The sequence below is a fragment of the Borostomias antarcticus genome (assembly GCF_949987555.1).
Source record: "Borostomias antarcticus genome assembly, chromosome: 28".
Taxonomy (NCBI): domain Eukaryota; kingdom Metazoa; phylum Chordata; class Actinopteri; order Stomiiformes; family Stomiidae; genus Borostomias; species Borostomias antarcticus.
The window spans coordinates 1,890,213-1,907,651 of NC_140261.1; the positions used below are offsets into that span (position 1 = coordinate 1,890,213).

Here is a 17,439-nt window from a genome sequence, read left to right on the forward strand (position 1 = left end):
CGTGAGTCCAGATGAGGCCCTGTTGCCCTGTTGTTGCAATTATATCCTTTGTCTATTTTTCGTCCTATTTAAATATTCATGACGAATGAAAGCTTTGTTTTTGTCTTGTAGACTTTGCAGCAGTATTTACTGCCCTCGCCTAGATTACCTGTCAGTTTGTTTTTCTCCTGCTTGACAGGTTAAAACTAATGTTTATATAATTTGTCTTACATGGACATTAGTGGCTGTGTAGGTCTTTGTGGCAAATGGTGGCAGAGGATTTGTTCAGTTTAGCAAAGATAAAAAGTCCAAGTGTTAAATTGGAGGAAGTAAGTAATTGAGGAAATGGGTTAGAGCTTACAGCATGATGCAGACTTAACTGCATGTTATGATTGGGGTTATTAGTGAGGAAATGGAATGTGCTAAAATATCATAAAACATGTCATTCAATTATTTACACCTCAGGCGCATATTTCAACGTACCTTACTGTAGGCAAATAGTCATATCACTTTAATAGTCATATAACTCATTAAATGTAATCATGATTCCATCATTTTAAAAACATTTTTGTCAGTGTAAAGACTACTCTATGCTCACCCCCTTTTAGACTTTTTCCAGTGAAATAAAACAGAAAAAACAAACTCATCTCAAGACCATGCCTTCAAGTTCCCTTTAACAAACCTCAGAGCTTTCTAGTTGCCTCAAGAGTTACAGTTTTAAATAAAGTTCATAGGCAACTGAAAGAGAATTACGCAGAGGCAATAGATTTGCCTTAGCCTAATGTTATGCTGATGCCATGCAAACATGAAGAAGAAAACAAATAGCTACAGCTCCACCCAGGCCTCTCAGAACTGATTCTGTAAAGATACAAATGCCAGAATAATTCGATAGAGAAACAGTTAGTCCTTGTATTTTAAAGGCTGTGGTGGAAATTAACGAGAGCAAGGTGTTCTTTGGAATGATATTGAATGCCGAGTATCAGAAAGTAATGAGTAAGTTTATTAAGCGATACCGGTACAACGTTTCTCGAGAAAGGTTCGCCCCTCAAAGCATGTACAGAGTGAGAGAGCGAGCCCTGAGCCAAGTTTCATTTTAGTTTATATAGGATCTTGGTCGATCTTCCCGCCCGTCTGACATTCAATAGTATGAGGGGAAGTGGTTACCAACCCTCTCAGTCCTTGGGGACATAAGTCAACTCGCTGTCATTGTGTGAGGGAAAGGTCATGTTTAGTTTCACATCATTATTCTGGTATATTCCTAAAGGTCGATCAGATCCAGACATTACTTCGCAGGATATATAAGTTTAAACATACATGAGTTTAAACAACACAATTTCATTACAAGGCATTGTTACAGTAGCACGGCTAGAAATGATTGTTTTGAAATGACAGCCATAACAAAAAAAACTTAAAAAAAAGCCCTTGCTCGCCCCGGCTTAATGAGAACATGTAAAAACAGACGGCCTTTATCTGCTTATTGCTGCTCCGCTGTCTTATCTCCTAAGAAAGACAGGATAAAAAATGACAGCCGTGCGTTGACTGAGGGTTCTCATTAACTCCAGATAAAACATATGACCTCCGTCTATCCTGACGGTGCTCAGACACTGAGTCAGGGTCGGATCAGATTGAAAATTAAGTGGCACACAAAAGCTGTTCAATCCTAGATCTGCTGTGGCCTGTATGGAAGCAGGCAATATTTTCAGAAGACAATTGACACAACCATAGACAATTACCGCCAAGGCTGGGGCATAACAATTGGTTTCAGTACATCGGAGACATCTATTAAATCAGATCATATTTTTGGTTGGCGTGTTTTTTTGTATGTGATGAACCAATAACATTGCACCCTGAATCTACAGTAGTATTCAATCATATATTCAATTTGTTATTGTGAGGCCATTTCTATTTGTGGGTGATGGGGAATTGAATTCTAAATGTTTATATTTTGAGCTAGTGTAAAGATAGATTCTATGTTTGCTGGGGGTAAAGGTTAGCTGAATTGCCATTAACCCTCAGGTGAATTTAGTTTGACATGCATCGGTACAGTACAGTGTGTGACTCAAGGCGTATTCATTCAAATCCATACTTGGGAAGCCCAAAACAACACTTTTTTCAGGTTTTGAGTCACATAAACACACAAAATCCTGTACAGTATTTTTGCATGCAGTCATTCTTACATGTATGTAGCCTGTTGTTGCATGTTTTGTGCAGTATTTGATTGGCTCCTTTATATAACCAACTGTAAAGTATGGTATACCCTGTGGAACACTAAGCAAAAGTGGACTCGCACACAGAAACAAATGAAGACTGAAAGTCTTGTTAGCAAATGAGATCTATTTTACTGGGATCAACAACAAAAAGATGCAAACGTTTCAGTCCACTCAGGGACCTTCGTCGGTGCAAAAGTGCAAAAAATACCCTGTGGAAGTCATTAGTGACAGTTGGTGTTCTTTTAGTGGCAGCCATTTTGTACAGCACATCAACTCTGTATTACTTGTACCTGACATCTACAGCAAACCCCATGTTCATCTTACAAGGGTTAGGGTTAGAGTAATAATTAGAGAGACTACACCTTCTAACGCCCTCAGCTCTGCCTCAAAGAACATCCTTTGTTGTCAACGACAACCCCTAGAATCCCAACGGTCCTCACAGTGCACCCGGCATCAAACCCCTTCTCTCGAGGATGGCTCCCTCGTGGGTCCTGTAAGGAAAAACATGCTCATGGCACCAGGATAGCTGACATACCCCAGAGACCCCCTAGCTTAATGAGGTCTCAGTACTTCCCCGTCCCAGTGAGACACCTCGGTGTGATACGGCTGTGTGCTGTGAGACCTCACAACCCCTGTGCGTTCCTGCCTCTTTTTTTTCTAATGAATTGGCACCACTAATGCAGGGTTGACCTCCCCGTGAGATCTAAGGTGTCTCCTTCATTGTCACCAGGAGCAGCAGAAACCAAAGAGAGGCTCCCTCATTAAATCTAGATCTGTAGACCATTAAGTTTTCAAGGTTTGCTTGACAAACTAGAACCCCAGGGTCTCTGTGCAAGCCGGTTTCGGTGCCATGTCGCATATGTGCTGAGGTTGGCCTCCTGTTTGGAGATGCTGTCATTTTCTCACTGTGTTTAGATTCTGAACTGCAGTAACACTCTCGGTAGCTCAGACTAGATTTGACACTATCAGATGAGCTGAAGCAGAACCAGTTTGGTGCACCTGTAACTTAGAGCTGCCAACAGACATTAGAGAAGAGATGCAGACACCACAATAACCCCCTCTTCTTGAATACTACATACGGTCGAATTTCAAGAGGTATTTGATGCCTCAAATGTCAAGAAATGGTAACAGCTGCCGTGTAAATGCAGTGGTTAAGGAAATACCTCTCCAGTGCTTTGAAAAGCCAGGACTCCAGAGAGATTGAAGGCTGTAATCACAGTGCAATGGAGAGAGGATACAGGTTTCATGTGACTCACGCACACGTACAGTACAAGGACAAGTGAGCGTCTTCACAATAGGGGACGTTGGGAGTCAATAGATCGTGACAAAACTACTTTCTTTCAGAAACACATTTTTGCTGCTTTAAGCCTTTGTAATGTTGAGACCCAACACCAGAGATATGGACATTGCAGAGTTAAGGCTTGTCAAGAATACCCACAATGCATGCTGAGTCTAGGAGGACTGGGATTGTGTACAGTGACAGTTTGTCAATTGCTTTGAAAATGGGGTGGGAGGGACTGAACGCAGCGCTGATCCAGTACAATCAGGTGGGCTTCTGCAATAGAGCGATTCATTCTTGTCGTTACATTGACTTTGAAGATGAATTGAACGTACGCACAGAAGGACGTGATCCCCTTTGAAAGGAAGGCTTGATAATGTTGTGATGGGGTGATTTAGTGTGGATAGACCCCCTTGTCTGCTATTGATTCCTTTCACTTCCTTTTGAACCGCCAACATCTTATAATGATAAGCATATCACAGAATGCATGACATATACCGCCTCTGTTATTAGAGCTGAATGAAGATAGATGCTATGTGAAGATATTGTAGATAAATTGCATGGCTTTGGGCAAAGGCAATGAGCCATTTGTTGAAAATTGATATCGTAACGGAAATCTCTGTTCACAATGATCTCATCTTTCTTTGTGTCTAGTATTCTGCAGGCATTGGCATGTAACTAGTGGTACAGCACCTTCCTTCACTTGAGTGGGAATGTGATTATAATGTATTTATAATAGACGATTTAATCTTTGTGTTTTACAGTACCTGTGTTTTCTTCCTAGTTTGGCAAAAAGGAAACAGCAATAAATCATATGCCCCTCTAGGGGATCAACTTGCCATTTTCACTCGTGCCAGTTTAACCCTGTCATTTTTTCAGACGGGAAAAGCAGACGTATAATAGGTGAAAAATCATGTTAACACATGAGTATGTCAGATTTAACACTGATTTGATTTAACCACTTTGTACCTTTCGTGTTTTATTAATAATTAATTCACAGTTTTCCAATCTACATCTTTCCCCAGTTTGAATCATTCATTTTGTTCCAAGTAGAAATGCTGACTCACTTACCCAACCCTAAAGAGCCCAAAGTCCCCCCTCTTCATGCCAAATACTTCACTTCTAGAAAGAGGTTTGATGGCCCCTTAAAGCATGGTCTCTCTTCATTTCCTTATAAGATTGCCTTGGATTGTACCACAGGCAAAAAAAGTAGAATATTGTATTCGGCAAGATGTTGGTATATACATTTATTGATCAAGTCTGCCATGGCAAAAGGACAAGACAATACAGGCAAAGCAAGCTTGAAAAACTCTCAAATGTTTGTGCTAGAACTAAGAGATATGAGCCTAGCATACAAGCCTAACTCTTTTCCTATCCAAGTCCATCAAAGTGCTCTGTGGGTTGCAGCTGCAGCTTTCCTAGGCGCTAGTTGCCTCAAGCTTCAGAAAGTCACGAGGCAATCAAGCTGTCGGAGCTACACTCCCATTTCACCCAACGTGCTAAAATGATCTGTTGGATTGTGGTAGAAATCTGACTTACATATGTACATGCACATAATTGATTGTTTTCAACCGTGAAAATTCTGTGCATGCTGATAACTGTATTCTTGGCATCTGTTTTATACTGTACATTGAAATAATTAAAAAACATGATCATCCGTGTTCCCAGCGAGCTGAGAACGGACGACAGTTGACAGTTTGTCGCTGACATTCTCCTCATTTGTGCACTGCCAACTATTGTAGGCTCTACCACCCTCCCACATACTGTAAGTACTGTAGCTCCCTGGAGCACAACAGATCAGTTTTAAATGCGTATCAAATGAGTGGGCCCAGGCACTCGGGTGTCAGGTTTGACACTCAGACAAAAACCTCAGTTGTCTATGACTGCTGTGTGTATTTATAGCGGGCTCAGCTTCAAAGTTAGCCCTATTCATTTCATGTTCATTATGGGACTAAAATGGACAATTATTCAAACGTGCATGAAGAAGGCTGGACGGCAGAAACAAAACAATAATGTGACTAATTAGCCAATTAAAGCGGTTTTGATGTTAACGCCCCCCTGCTGGGCACAGGGATGTGTTGAAGGGATAGTGCGATGCTATCCAAAACAAAACAAAATGAGTGTCTAAGTGGGTGATTCAAAATGGATTTAACCTGACTTTGACCGAAACGTTGTTTAACTAGAAATGGCCAGAGAGCACAGACCTCTGCCCCTGAATGCATTTCATGGGTCTGTGCACGCTAAAATTGAATAGGTTCTAAATTAGTCCATGCTACACCCCTCCACCGAAGGGTCTGGTCATTTTTGCATAATCCTAGTCCAAAAAATGAACGGAACGGAAGTGAATGGCCAGCCCGGCCGTGTTTGGGCGGTTCATGGACCTGCCCCATAATTCGAATCAACTCCAGAATGACTCCTGGATGAGAAAATTAGTAGTACTACATTAGTCCTGTAGTTTTTACGTAATCCTGCTAACAGGCAAACACACACACAAACAAACAACACCTATCTATCTATCTATCTATCTATCTATCTATCTGTCTGTCTGTCTGTCTGTCTGTCTGTCTGTCTGTCTGTCTGTCTGTCTGTCTGTCTGTCTGTCTGTCTGTCTGTCTGTCTGTCTGTCTATCTATCTATCTATCTATCTATCTATCTATCTATCTATCTATCTATCTATCTATCTATCTATCTATCTATCTATCTATCTATCTATCTATCCCCCAACTCTGGTCTCAATTTCATCCTCACAGAACAATTTGGAGACATGAAACCAAACAAGTGCTGCCAAGGTTGATTCAAGCTGTGTGTTTGTGAGTAAGCGAGAGAGAAAGATAGAGAAACTGTGAGTGGGGGTGGGGGTAGTGTGTTAGGGGGGGGCTGTACAGCACACTGCCAAGACGTCTCCCTAATATGAAGCCATGGGCCACAAACTATGTGCAGTACACCTATGCAACCCGATGACACAGACAAATGCATTGAGTTTGTAGACACTGGCCACTAGTGTTTCTGGACTGGACTGGATATTTCTCCCCATGAGAGGCAAAGGAACTGTGATCGATAGAGCGTGTAACACAAGCCTTTTGGCACACTATTTCGACCACTCTCTGTGGTAAAAAAAAAAAAAATGAAATAGAGAACTTGAGGAAAAACAAGTTGAAGGTCATTTATACCATTAGTCAAGAAAACTATAAGGAATTGTGCATGTACAAGGCATGGAGGTACAGGTACAAGGGCATCTCCGTGAAGACTTTGGTGAAGAACGTCCTCTTGATGGCTCCATCAGAGAGAATTAGGGCCCTGCCAAGAGCGCCTGTCTGAAAATGACTGAACCAACTGCCAATATCGCAGATGACGTCGTATATCAGAGCCCAGTCAGATTTCAGACAAACAATCAGCAAGAGGAATGTGTGCTTTGGACACAGAATAAATATTGGCTGACCTAAACCTCACCTGCTATGTGAAATAATTCTCGTTTTGGTCCAAGGTGAAAGAGCAGTACCTCAGCGAACGGCTCAGACTGTCAGTGCTGTAGAACTGTAACTTATTTGAACTGGGACTACGTCGGTTGGGAGATATTGTCAAAAATATTTATTTCACTAAGAACTGTCTGACACCAGGGGGTGACCGTCATTCCCATCAAAAGTAATGTTGATTCGTTCATTCATGCTTTGCGGTTCGATTGTGAACATCAATGAACAGACAATCCCTTAGCAACTGACAATTCATTCTTGACATTAATTATGTTTCGATCAATAGAGAGAGTCTTTTGATGAATCATCTCTCTGTAGTTATGTGGTAAGGGGTCGAAGGGTCAGATTAAGTGTGGAAAGACCCCAGCAGTGGATTGATTTGAGTCTCAGATGAGCTCTTCTGAAGAGGGATAATCAGAAGTGTGTAGCCAGCAATCACTGGGGAGAGGCTAGCTCAACCTCCAACCTTACCTCGTTGACCTGTGTGTGTGTGTGTAAGTGTGTGTGTGAATTTTTCTGCATCCATGTACAGATGTTTGTCCACACCGACATCTTGTTAGGAAAGAAGCTCAGCTCCACCAGTCACTGTATTCTTCGCATGAATGCTTCTTTTTACCTCCCCTGGCTTTGGCAGTTAGAGTTTCACAGGGATACGGTACTATTCTCCCCTGGTTTGGCAGTTAGAGTTTCACAGGGATACGGTACTATTCTCCCCTGGTTTGGCAGTTAGAGTTTCACAGGGATACGGTACTATTCTCCCCTGGTCCTTCCCAGTCGTGTCCAAATATAGATATGGATCCCTGGGTTGATTTGATGTGGGGCGCAGGCTCTGTTCTTCTGGGCCCCGGGGCCGGTCGTCCTCTGTCATGTCAACAAGCAGCGCCACTGAAGGAGTCAGCCCTACCTAATGAACACCAGGGGAATCAACCTGTTCTGGGGAAGAGAGCCGTACACAACCTATCACACACACACACACACCTGCACACACACACACCCACGCACACCCCCGCACCCCTACACACGCACACACAGCCGCACCGACACACACACCTGCACACACACACACCCACGCACACCCCCGCACCCCTACACACGCACACACAGCCGCACCGACACCCACGCATGCACACACACACACAAACACACACACACACGCACACCCCCGCACCCCTACACACGCACACACAGCCGCGCCCACGCATGCACACACACACAAACAGACACACACACACACCTGCACACACACACACACACCCACGCACCCCTACACACACACACACAGCCGCACCGACGCCCACGCATGCACACACACACACACACACACACACACACACCTGCACACACACACACACCAACGCACACCCACGCACCCCTACACACGCACACACAGCCGCACTAACACCCACACACACACACACACACACACGCACACACACACACACGCAGCTGTGAGAGACAGCGGCCAGAGCGGCAGCCACGTTCTCCTCTAGCCAAGCCTGTAAAATATACAGCCAGCCCAACCTTCTCTGCTGTGTTTCAGGATATGTGTGACAATTAATTAGGATAGACTACCCACAGACACTCTCTCTGTGAAGCAAGCTGTCGATAGATCGTCAGGTAGAATAATTTGAGGATAGCCAATCACGTGTGCCACAGTAGCGTTATAACGAACACACTTAGTGTCGCCACTTAGCATGACTTGAAGCTGTTGCGCCAATAAGAGACTATGCAGTCCTAACACTCACTGAGGTGCCTCTCTGGGATTCAAGTCTCCTGGCTGGTAATAGCCCCCTGAAAGTGAGGGAGTGGAAGTGATGGATTGAAGATGAAAGGAGGGAGAGGGACTGGTAGAGGAGTGAGGAAAGCAAATTACAGATGCGACAAGGGGTGCCAACACGCCCAGGGAGGTGGTCACGAAGCAGCGAGGAGACAGAGACAGAGACAGAATGTAAGTAGTAAGGAGATCCAGCCAATGGAGATTACTTATCGGCAATGGAGATATTCATCACGGGCTGAGGAAAGGGCAGAAGTGTTGTGTGTGACTTAAAGCAAGAGAGAGAGAGATAGACAGAGGGAGAGGGAGAGAGAGAGAGAGACGGCATTTCACATGGGAGGTCACACAGAACATTGACTGTTCTGTTGGTGTTCTTCAACCATGTTTGTGGTCAACATAGTTTGTTAAACCACTGGTGGGTTATAGTTTTTGTCTGGTTTTATGATTCGGTTCGCAAAGGGGCTGCTTGTATTCAACACACCCCATAACTGACTGAAATTGTGATGAGCACGGTCAGCAAAAACAACTCAGAAGGGACCGGGGTAGCCACAGCTGCATGTCAACAATACTGTATCATATTCATAGGGAGATACAGAGTGCATTGGGTGCAAACACTAACAGTCGACAGAAGGCTGTAGTCCCAGATAGAGGAGCAGCTGTTGGGAGTTTTGCGGCCCGCTGTCCAGCTATCCATCTCAGGTCAACCCAGGTGTTACCGCAACGCCACCTCTAGTTGGTCTTAAAGATTGCAATCGCTGACCTCTGATTTGGGTAGCCGAGTTCTCCCGTTGCTTCGGTGTGATGTATGTGATGTGTGGATGTAGGTGGCGGGACGTGCAGGGAGGAACCGCACGTGCGTGTGTGAGTGTGTGTGTGTGTGTGTGGACGGGGAGGGGGGGGGCTTTGCTGTACATGATACAAGCTATCGAGCTGCGCGGGCCGTTTCTTTACAGCACATCAATAAAGCGGCAGCACTTGTGAAGCCGAGGGGCCCCGATGTTCAGCCGAGAGCCCCGATGTTGAGCCGGTCATGGCCCCGGAGATAGTGAGCTGTGGAGAGGATGCATGCTGTGTGGTTTTTTTTCCCCCCTGCCGGAAATAGCTTTCAGCCATCTCATTATTTATTTATTTTATTACACACAATATCCTGTGCGGTTTGGGATAAATGCCCATCAATCTACGGAACACAATGAAGGCCCTGCTAGAAGTCCCGTCGACGCTTGGGGCGATCACACGGACAAAGCATGATAAATGTGTGTAAAGAGGCATTGTTCATTTAGTAGAAATCATTATTATCTAATGCTTTTACACATGCTTGGATACTGCAATATTTATAGTCAGCGGGTAGGGATACTGGTTGGGCAATTTTGGATTTAATTACAATTCTTTGTTCCTATATTATTCATGTGTTTTTTACTGACTAATTCAATATTTCCAATTGGAACACCATCAATATTTTATTCTTTCACCATCTTATTTTATCTGCTTTTCTCTTTCTACACGAAACAGGAACATGAAGGCAGACTACAGAGGATTTTATTTGAATAAATTGATGTTAACTGTCACCAGACAGTGTGACATGGCGTCTGTTTCCGTCTTATCATCTTGACTGAGGCCCTGTCATCTATTACTGGCAAAAATGAAAACAAGAATGACTTGATAGAAGAAAGAGACAAGTGATTTGCACATGCAGCAAGTCCCCAGAACAAAGCTCGTTTCAACACCATCACCCAAGAGGTCCATCCTTTCTTTGATTGCTGTTGTCACGGTTTCCTGTCGACTGCTCTTCCTCTATGAAGTCGGCCTCCTTGTTAAGATGAATCTGAACATATTCTGACCATCTGAACATATGCGTCAGTCATCCACGATGGATATAACGTGCATATATGTCCCTGCCCTGCTGTATATTCTCGTTCCCGAAGGGGACGTGACCCGCCAATGATTTCCCCAGTAAATTACAATTAATAATACGTATCGGACCTCTCGCGGTGGAGCTTAGCGAGCCGCTTAGCGGAACCCAGGGCTGCCGTGACCAGAATCATTTGTCAAGAACAAAGTTGGCGAGCCGCGTAACCGAACGGCGGTAGCTATGTGACGCTGAAAAAAAATCCCTCCCATCAGGAGAGCTGACCGGCCGTGTCTACAGCTCAGCATTGGACCGCCTCTTGGGCGAGAGGAAGCAGTCATGCGTTTCGGACATGAACAGTGTTGACAGAGCTTGCATTATACAGAGGCACTCTGACGGGAGTCTCCATTTTGATGGGTCTATTACCACATGGTTATGTGTCTCTCCAGAGAGGGCGCGTCCTTCAGCTTTGGATGTGCTGAAGAAATAAAGTCATAATTTCATGCAAAAGGGACTTAGTCTCTTAAGTTTAGTTTGCTTCATATTTCACATGAAAGGATTGCATGGGCCTCCTGCACTTTAAAATCATACTTTTGCTTGTTGACTTGCACTGGAATTCTTTGCATACCTTCAAAATAGTAATCTATGAAAGGATCTTTGCATACGTTCAAAATACAGGTAGAGTAATCTTGCATATGTCTGCTTCTGAGTTTTTCTTGTTTACAGTAATGTACATTACAGTATGTAGATAGGAGGCAGATGACTTCATCCAAACAGATGCCTCATCCCCTATTGGAAGCTGGAGCAGCAGCCGCTAGAGTGGGTGGCATTCACTCAGAGGACGCCACTCTTGAAAGCGTATTATCTGTTGAGGGCGTATAGAAAATAAAGGTTACTTGCACTAGAAGGCAAATGTACTTTAATGAGTGCTCTCTGTTCTTTGTGTGGCGTATGGAATATGGATGAATGTGTTTTTGTATGGGTCGGTTTGTGCTATTGAGTGTGTGTGTGTGTGTGTGTGTGTATGTTTGTGTGTTCCTTTCAATTCTGTCTATGTGCATGCTTTATACAACACTGACCTTCATATCTCCGGGGCTAGGCTAGCAGCCATTTATCTTTTATTCATTCTGCAATTTTATGAGGAAGGGAGCTTTTGTGCCACAGAGGCTTGTCAAAATAGAGGCCATTTCATGATGTGTAGGGCTCTGTAGCCAAACGACACACTCTTTACCAGGTGTTGAGGATACCGGAGTGTACAGTCTTGACATCTGTCACGGAGTGTAGCTCGCTACTGCCGGTAGCACCTGCTCAACCTGAATGGTGTTCACTTCTCTAATTGACATCTGCCAATATAACTGTCGTTACAAAAGTAATCCTTCACCGAACCCAGGAGGGAGAAGTTTAAACTGTGAGAGAAGTGTTGACAAGTTCGAACAACTTCCATTCCAGTAATTAGTTCTTGCCATTTCTCCTCCCAGAGTCTTTCATCTGTGTGCCTCTTTTGGTGTGTCCCTTTTTGAATTGCGAAAACAAAGAATAGTCTTTTCTTTTACTCTCAGAGTTAGTATTTTACACTGACACAATTCATTTGCTCATCGAATGCATCCGTCTGACGGTGATGTAGCTCGTTTGTCTGCAGCATTGAAGTGTTTCTGGATTTAAATCAATCTAAGGAAAGCCTGTCAAACTAAAAACTGCCGTTTGGAACTCTGTGTTGCCTTTACGCATAATTTCTTTTAAGATTTTGCAGCATGGTGTAGCAATTTGTAGACTTATTTGACCCTGGATACTAAAGGGTTTCATGTATCTGACAGATACGTATTTATAAAAAGGGTGGGGGGGGGTGCTGACAGATTATTTTGATTGGCGTACGAGTTGGGGGGGGGGGGGGGGGGGGGCTTTCGGGACCTTTGGTCGTGAGGGGGGGGTTTGTTCGATCCACCCGACCCCCCCTGGCTACGGACCTGTTCAGTAACTACAATAATCCTCTGTCTTTCTCTCTTCCGTTCTTCCCCAGATGATAACTGCAGATTGAGTGACTATCGCAGGCTGAAAAGCAAGATTCTGGAGCTTCATGACCCCGGCAACCGTGGAGACCATAATGACAACATGGCCGCAAGAAAGCAACTGGTAGACCTCATTTTCAAGCGCTTCGACGCCGACGGTAGCGGACATGTGGATAGCAGCGAGCTTTCACAGGTGAGGATATAATGGGGACACTTACTAGAGACCAGATGTGGATATCAATATACTATTTGAATTACTGATTTACTTTCACCAGGCATGATTGCTCATTTGGCACAATGGAACCAATCAGCTATTCACAAATATGCAAGCCCCACCCACCCCACTCAAGCAAATGCTGAAGTAATCGAAAGTATTTCAAATAGTGTTGAGTAGTTGGGGGTTAGAGCTTTGTGCACTGGTGCGCAGTCATGTTGGAACAGGAAGGGGCCATCCCCAAACTGTTCCCACAAAGTTGGGAGCATGGAATTGTCCAGAATCAATTGGTATGCTGAAGCATTCAGAGTTCCTTTCACTGGAACTAAGGGGCCAAGCCCAGCTCCTGAAAAATGTCCCTGAAACCCTTCCTGTTCCAACATGACTGCGCACCAATGCACAAAGCAAGGTCCATAAAGACATGGATGAGCGAGTTTGGTGTGGAGGAACTTGACTGGCCTGCACAGAGTCCTGACCTCAACCCAATAGAACACCTTTGGGATGAATTAGAGCGGAGACTGCGAGCCAGGCCTTCTCGTCCAACATCAGTGTCTGACCTCACAAATGCGCTTCTGGAAGAATGGTCAAAAATTCCCATAAACACACTCCTCAACCTTGTGGAAAGCCTTCCCAGAAGAGTTGAAGCTGTTATAGCTGCAGAGGGTGGGCCGACGTCATATTAAACCCTATGGATTAAGAATGGGATGTCACTAAAGTTCATATGCATGTAAAGCTAGATGAGCGAATACTTTTGGCAATATAGTGTATTACTGAGGATTTAATTGACAGTTAAATAGAATGTCTTCCCTATCTTCCTTATCTATCCCACAGTAGGAGCATTCCCAACGTTAAACCGACGTTAGTAGGCGTACATTCTGAACGTTGTCATCTGAATGTTGTGCTTATGTTGCAGGTCATCAAGCAGGAAGGCCTGTCCAAGGACGTGTCAGAGTGCAATGTGTTCGACCTTCTCAAATACAATGACATCAACGACGACAAGCACCTGACGAAGGAGGAGCTCTACGCGGCTTTCGGTGAGTGACAGTGCAACCGTAGTGATAAAGATACTGTAGAGGTCAGAGGTCAGTGTGTTGCTTTTCACCCGTATGCGGCTTTGTGACAATATTGACACCTTTCTCAGTGTCATCCTGATCTGGTATAGCTTGATATCAGACAGAATGTCAACTTGTTACACTCCGTTGAGATCTTAAGTCTGACGTTGCTGCCCCTCTATTTGATTTCCATGGGAGAGGGAGATTCAATTTTCCCTAATCAATCACTAGAGACCAATGTATCTGCCCGAATCTAATGTCACAAATAGGCTACTTTGTTACTTATACAGTACCAACTACTACCAATCGTACTCCTCTCAAGTTGTCCCAGCGCACAGCTTCACAACACTCGACAACAACAAACTCTCCGTTGTGAGTCCAGTTCTGCTTGGAAGCATTTTACCTGCCATAAATAGACATAGTCGCCTTTGACAGAGCGCATGCGCAGAAAGAACACAGCCAGAGTGATCCGGTTCACTGATTACAGGATACTTGATCTGTTTATGAAAAGGTTTTCACTACCCCTCTGCAACCGATTGACATTTCAATCAGTTTGAGCCTTTTTATTCGGATTGAGGTGTTTATATGGAGCATTTGTTGATTCTTTATTTGATTTGTTGATTCTTTATTGATCCTCCTCCGAGGAAATTAAAATAGTCAGCATCGCATACAATACAAAAACACTTAGGAAGTGCGATGTTTTTAATGTCTCATGTAAAGCACTTTGAATTGTCTTGTTGCTGAAATGTGCTCTGCAAATACACTTGCCGTGCCTTGCTGATGATGCCTGTGCTAAAGAAAATGATAATTGGTCACTATAAGGTGGACTACTTTTGTCACCATCATAAACGTGTGCCTTATGAGGCTTATGAGCTCCATAAAAGTAAATGGTGTCTAATTAAGATTAGATGACGCTTGACATTGCTATCTTTAGGGAAGCTACTGCTACAGTATACTTCTCTGAGTGTTGAGACTTTGTGGCTTGGTCGGATAAACCCTCTATAACACACAAATCTGAGTTGTGAAATGGGTTAATGCCAAACTGTGTGTACGTTACTGCAGTATAAGACCAATACAAGTATTGAAGGAGCTTCATGATGGAACCCCTTCTTTGTGCAACATAATGATGACAGGAACTTCCCCCAAATCTACTGGAAGTTACATTTATGTTTGCACTAGTTGTTTTGCATCTTTCCTTTTCCCTATTCATACCAGTCTGACATTTCAAAACCAGCTCAATATCCTCTGACATTTTCCTCTGTTGACATATCCGCCAAAGAGAGTGAATCCATAATGAACTTCTATTGTAGGTCTCCTATCTGGCACTTCCAGAAGACATGAGAAAAAGTTACTAAAGCAAATGGCGAGCTGGCACAGTTTCCTCTTGTCTGCGCTTCTCCAAGTCGGGCTTATGTGTGGGAACACCCCTTCAGGCGAAACACCACCAAAGGAACCCGGCAAATGTGAAGAGAGCTGAGCTTCCTTGAACAGTTGTGATGCAGTTGCTCCAACTGCTTTTCTAGTTTCCCCCCAAGCTTCTGCAGGCTGAACTTGAAAAAGAAATGTAGAGATTTGATATGACAGTGTCAGCTCCCCCATCCTTAGAGAGTACTGTATTTCTACTAACCTGCCTGCCTTTTGCTCCTGTCCTCATTTAAATTTTACACTGTTTTCCCTCCATCTGTATCTCTGAGGATTTTTAAAATGATTGCGTAAGGATGGTGTATCTGGTTACATTTTATGAATTTCTGAAGTTGCCAAATGAATAGGATATGAATTGTGTGTATATCTGGAGGATTCAGCCATGCAATAATGTGCTTAAAGGTATAATATCTAATATGTGGATTAAAATTTAAAAAAAATAAAATACTAATACATCCATAGGGCTTTGCGACGGCTGCAGAGTAAAAGTATTGCTTTTCCATAAAAAAATATATTTTGTCTGAAATTATTACATTATGAAATTTTGACGGCCCGACAATGACTCTCTGTTGATATCATACCAGCCAATAGTATTACAGCGTTGGTACTGCGCGCTGGGTTGCCAGGTACTATTCTAGTTTCACCATTGTGAGATTAGCAGTAGCCAGCTAACGTTATACTTCCATGAATTAGCAGCATTATAGATGTTGGTTAGTGTGTGTGCGACTATAAAACAGTAGCTTTTCCGTCCACTTCCGCTCACTCTTATTATAAATTATAAATAGTATAAATTCTGGTATGACAGTATAAATGCTGGTAATGACAGTGTACTGTAAAAAAATGGAGAACATTCACATACATGGATTCTGTCCATGTTCAGTATAGTTTTTCATATTTTAGCAGTAAATGTAGGTAACTAGTTTCCCATTAAAATGGCACCTGCCTTGCACAGGCTGTGTACCTGTTTTCCTAATAGGAACTGGCATACCTTTGCAGAATATTCAAAGTGCAGCAACATTGTCACTGTTGAAGATAAGACTTTAATGTCTATGCATTATTCATTTGTCCCTCACAGATAACAGACAAAAAATCAATTTACCCAACATGCAGTAGGGAAAATGGAGGGAAACGGATTTAATTAGATGATGTTACTGATGAATGAAGTCTGTCACACTAAAAAATAATACATGTATTGAATAATAACTGAATCATTTTGTGAATAATTGCACAATGCATCCAGGAAGACAGATGAGGTACTGTGTTGTCAAAACATGAGGGCGGTGGAAACCCTTGAATCTGTTTACTGTATGTGTACAGTGCTGGAGGTATTGGCTTGTCTTTCAGTCACCAATGTATCATTCCAAACTTTGGTGGTAGCTGACAGACCTCATGCCCACAACATTTGTCACTTTCATTCTACTGGGTGTGGCTCTTGTGGGTTGGCATGGTCTGAAGTTTGGCGTTATGATTCCCCGACATCCTAAGCTTATTGCTTTTCCCGTTTAAGTAGGATTCCACTGCATGTCACCGATTCAGGTGGTGCATTGTGGGTCTCGGTCTTCAATATAACCAGATCTGAGTGTCTTCCTCTGGTACCCTGTAAAGCTGAATAAACCATGGGACCTGCAGCACGTACGCAGACATGAGTTGTCTTAAGCTCTGCCCTTCTCCATGGATCATAATTAGACGTCTAAAAGCGACAGCCCAGCTTAGTCCCTTTGAGACTGGACCGGCTTCTTCCAAGGTGCTCGCCTCCATTAAGAGAAGTTAGGTGTTCTCCATCTCTCGGGGTTCGACGACAATTAATGGATCCTCATGCTTTCCCTTGACAAGCTCACGCCATGCTGGCCTCAAGGAGTGATGCTAAATTGGATTCATGATAGATGGAGTGCTCATTTGTCATTTCTGCTGAATATATTATACAGATATGAATGTGAGTTTTTTTTTTCTCTTCATTTTCGTCAGAGAGATCCCCAGTATTACGTGAGGTAGCAAAGATAATAGCCAATTTGAGATTAACAATACCTGTGGGAGTACCCTTTCCCAATTAAACCTATGACAAATTGTATTTTGTGACTTGAAACTAATTGAAACAGGGTTAGTTAGTTAGTGAAATGGGTGTCTAAGGGTGTGTGTCCACCGGCAAGCTGTATTTTAGAGCTGGCGCTGTTTTTGTTGCAATGAGCT

The 17,439-nt window shown here is 43.4% G+C and overlaps 1 protein-coding gene across 1 annotated transcript in view; it reads left to right on the forward strand.

Annotated features, from left to right (window-relative positions):
* Positions 1–17,439, forward strand: part of fstl5 (follistatin-like 5) — a gene marked incomplete at both ends in the record, with an annotated part of 71,035 nt that overhangs the window by 18,410 nt on the left and 35,186 nt on the right. The window contains 2 exons of the mRNA XM_084459551.1: positions 12,576–12,757; positions 13,692–13,812. Coding sequence (XP_084315677.1) covers positions 12,576–12,757; positions 13,692–13,812 — 303 coding nt within the window. The remainder of the gene's footprint in view (positions 1–12,575; positions 12,758–13,691; positions 13,813–17,439) is intronic.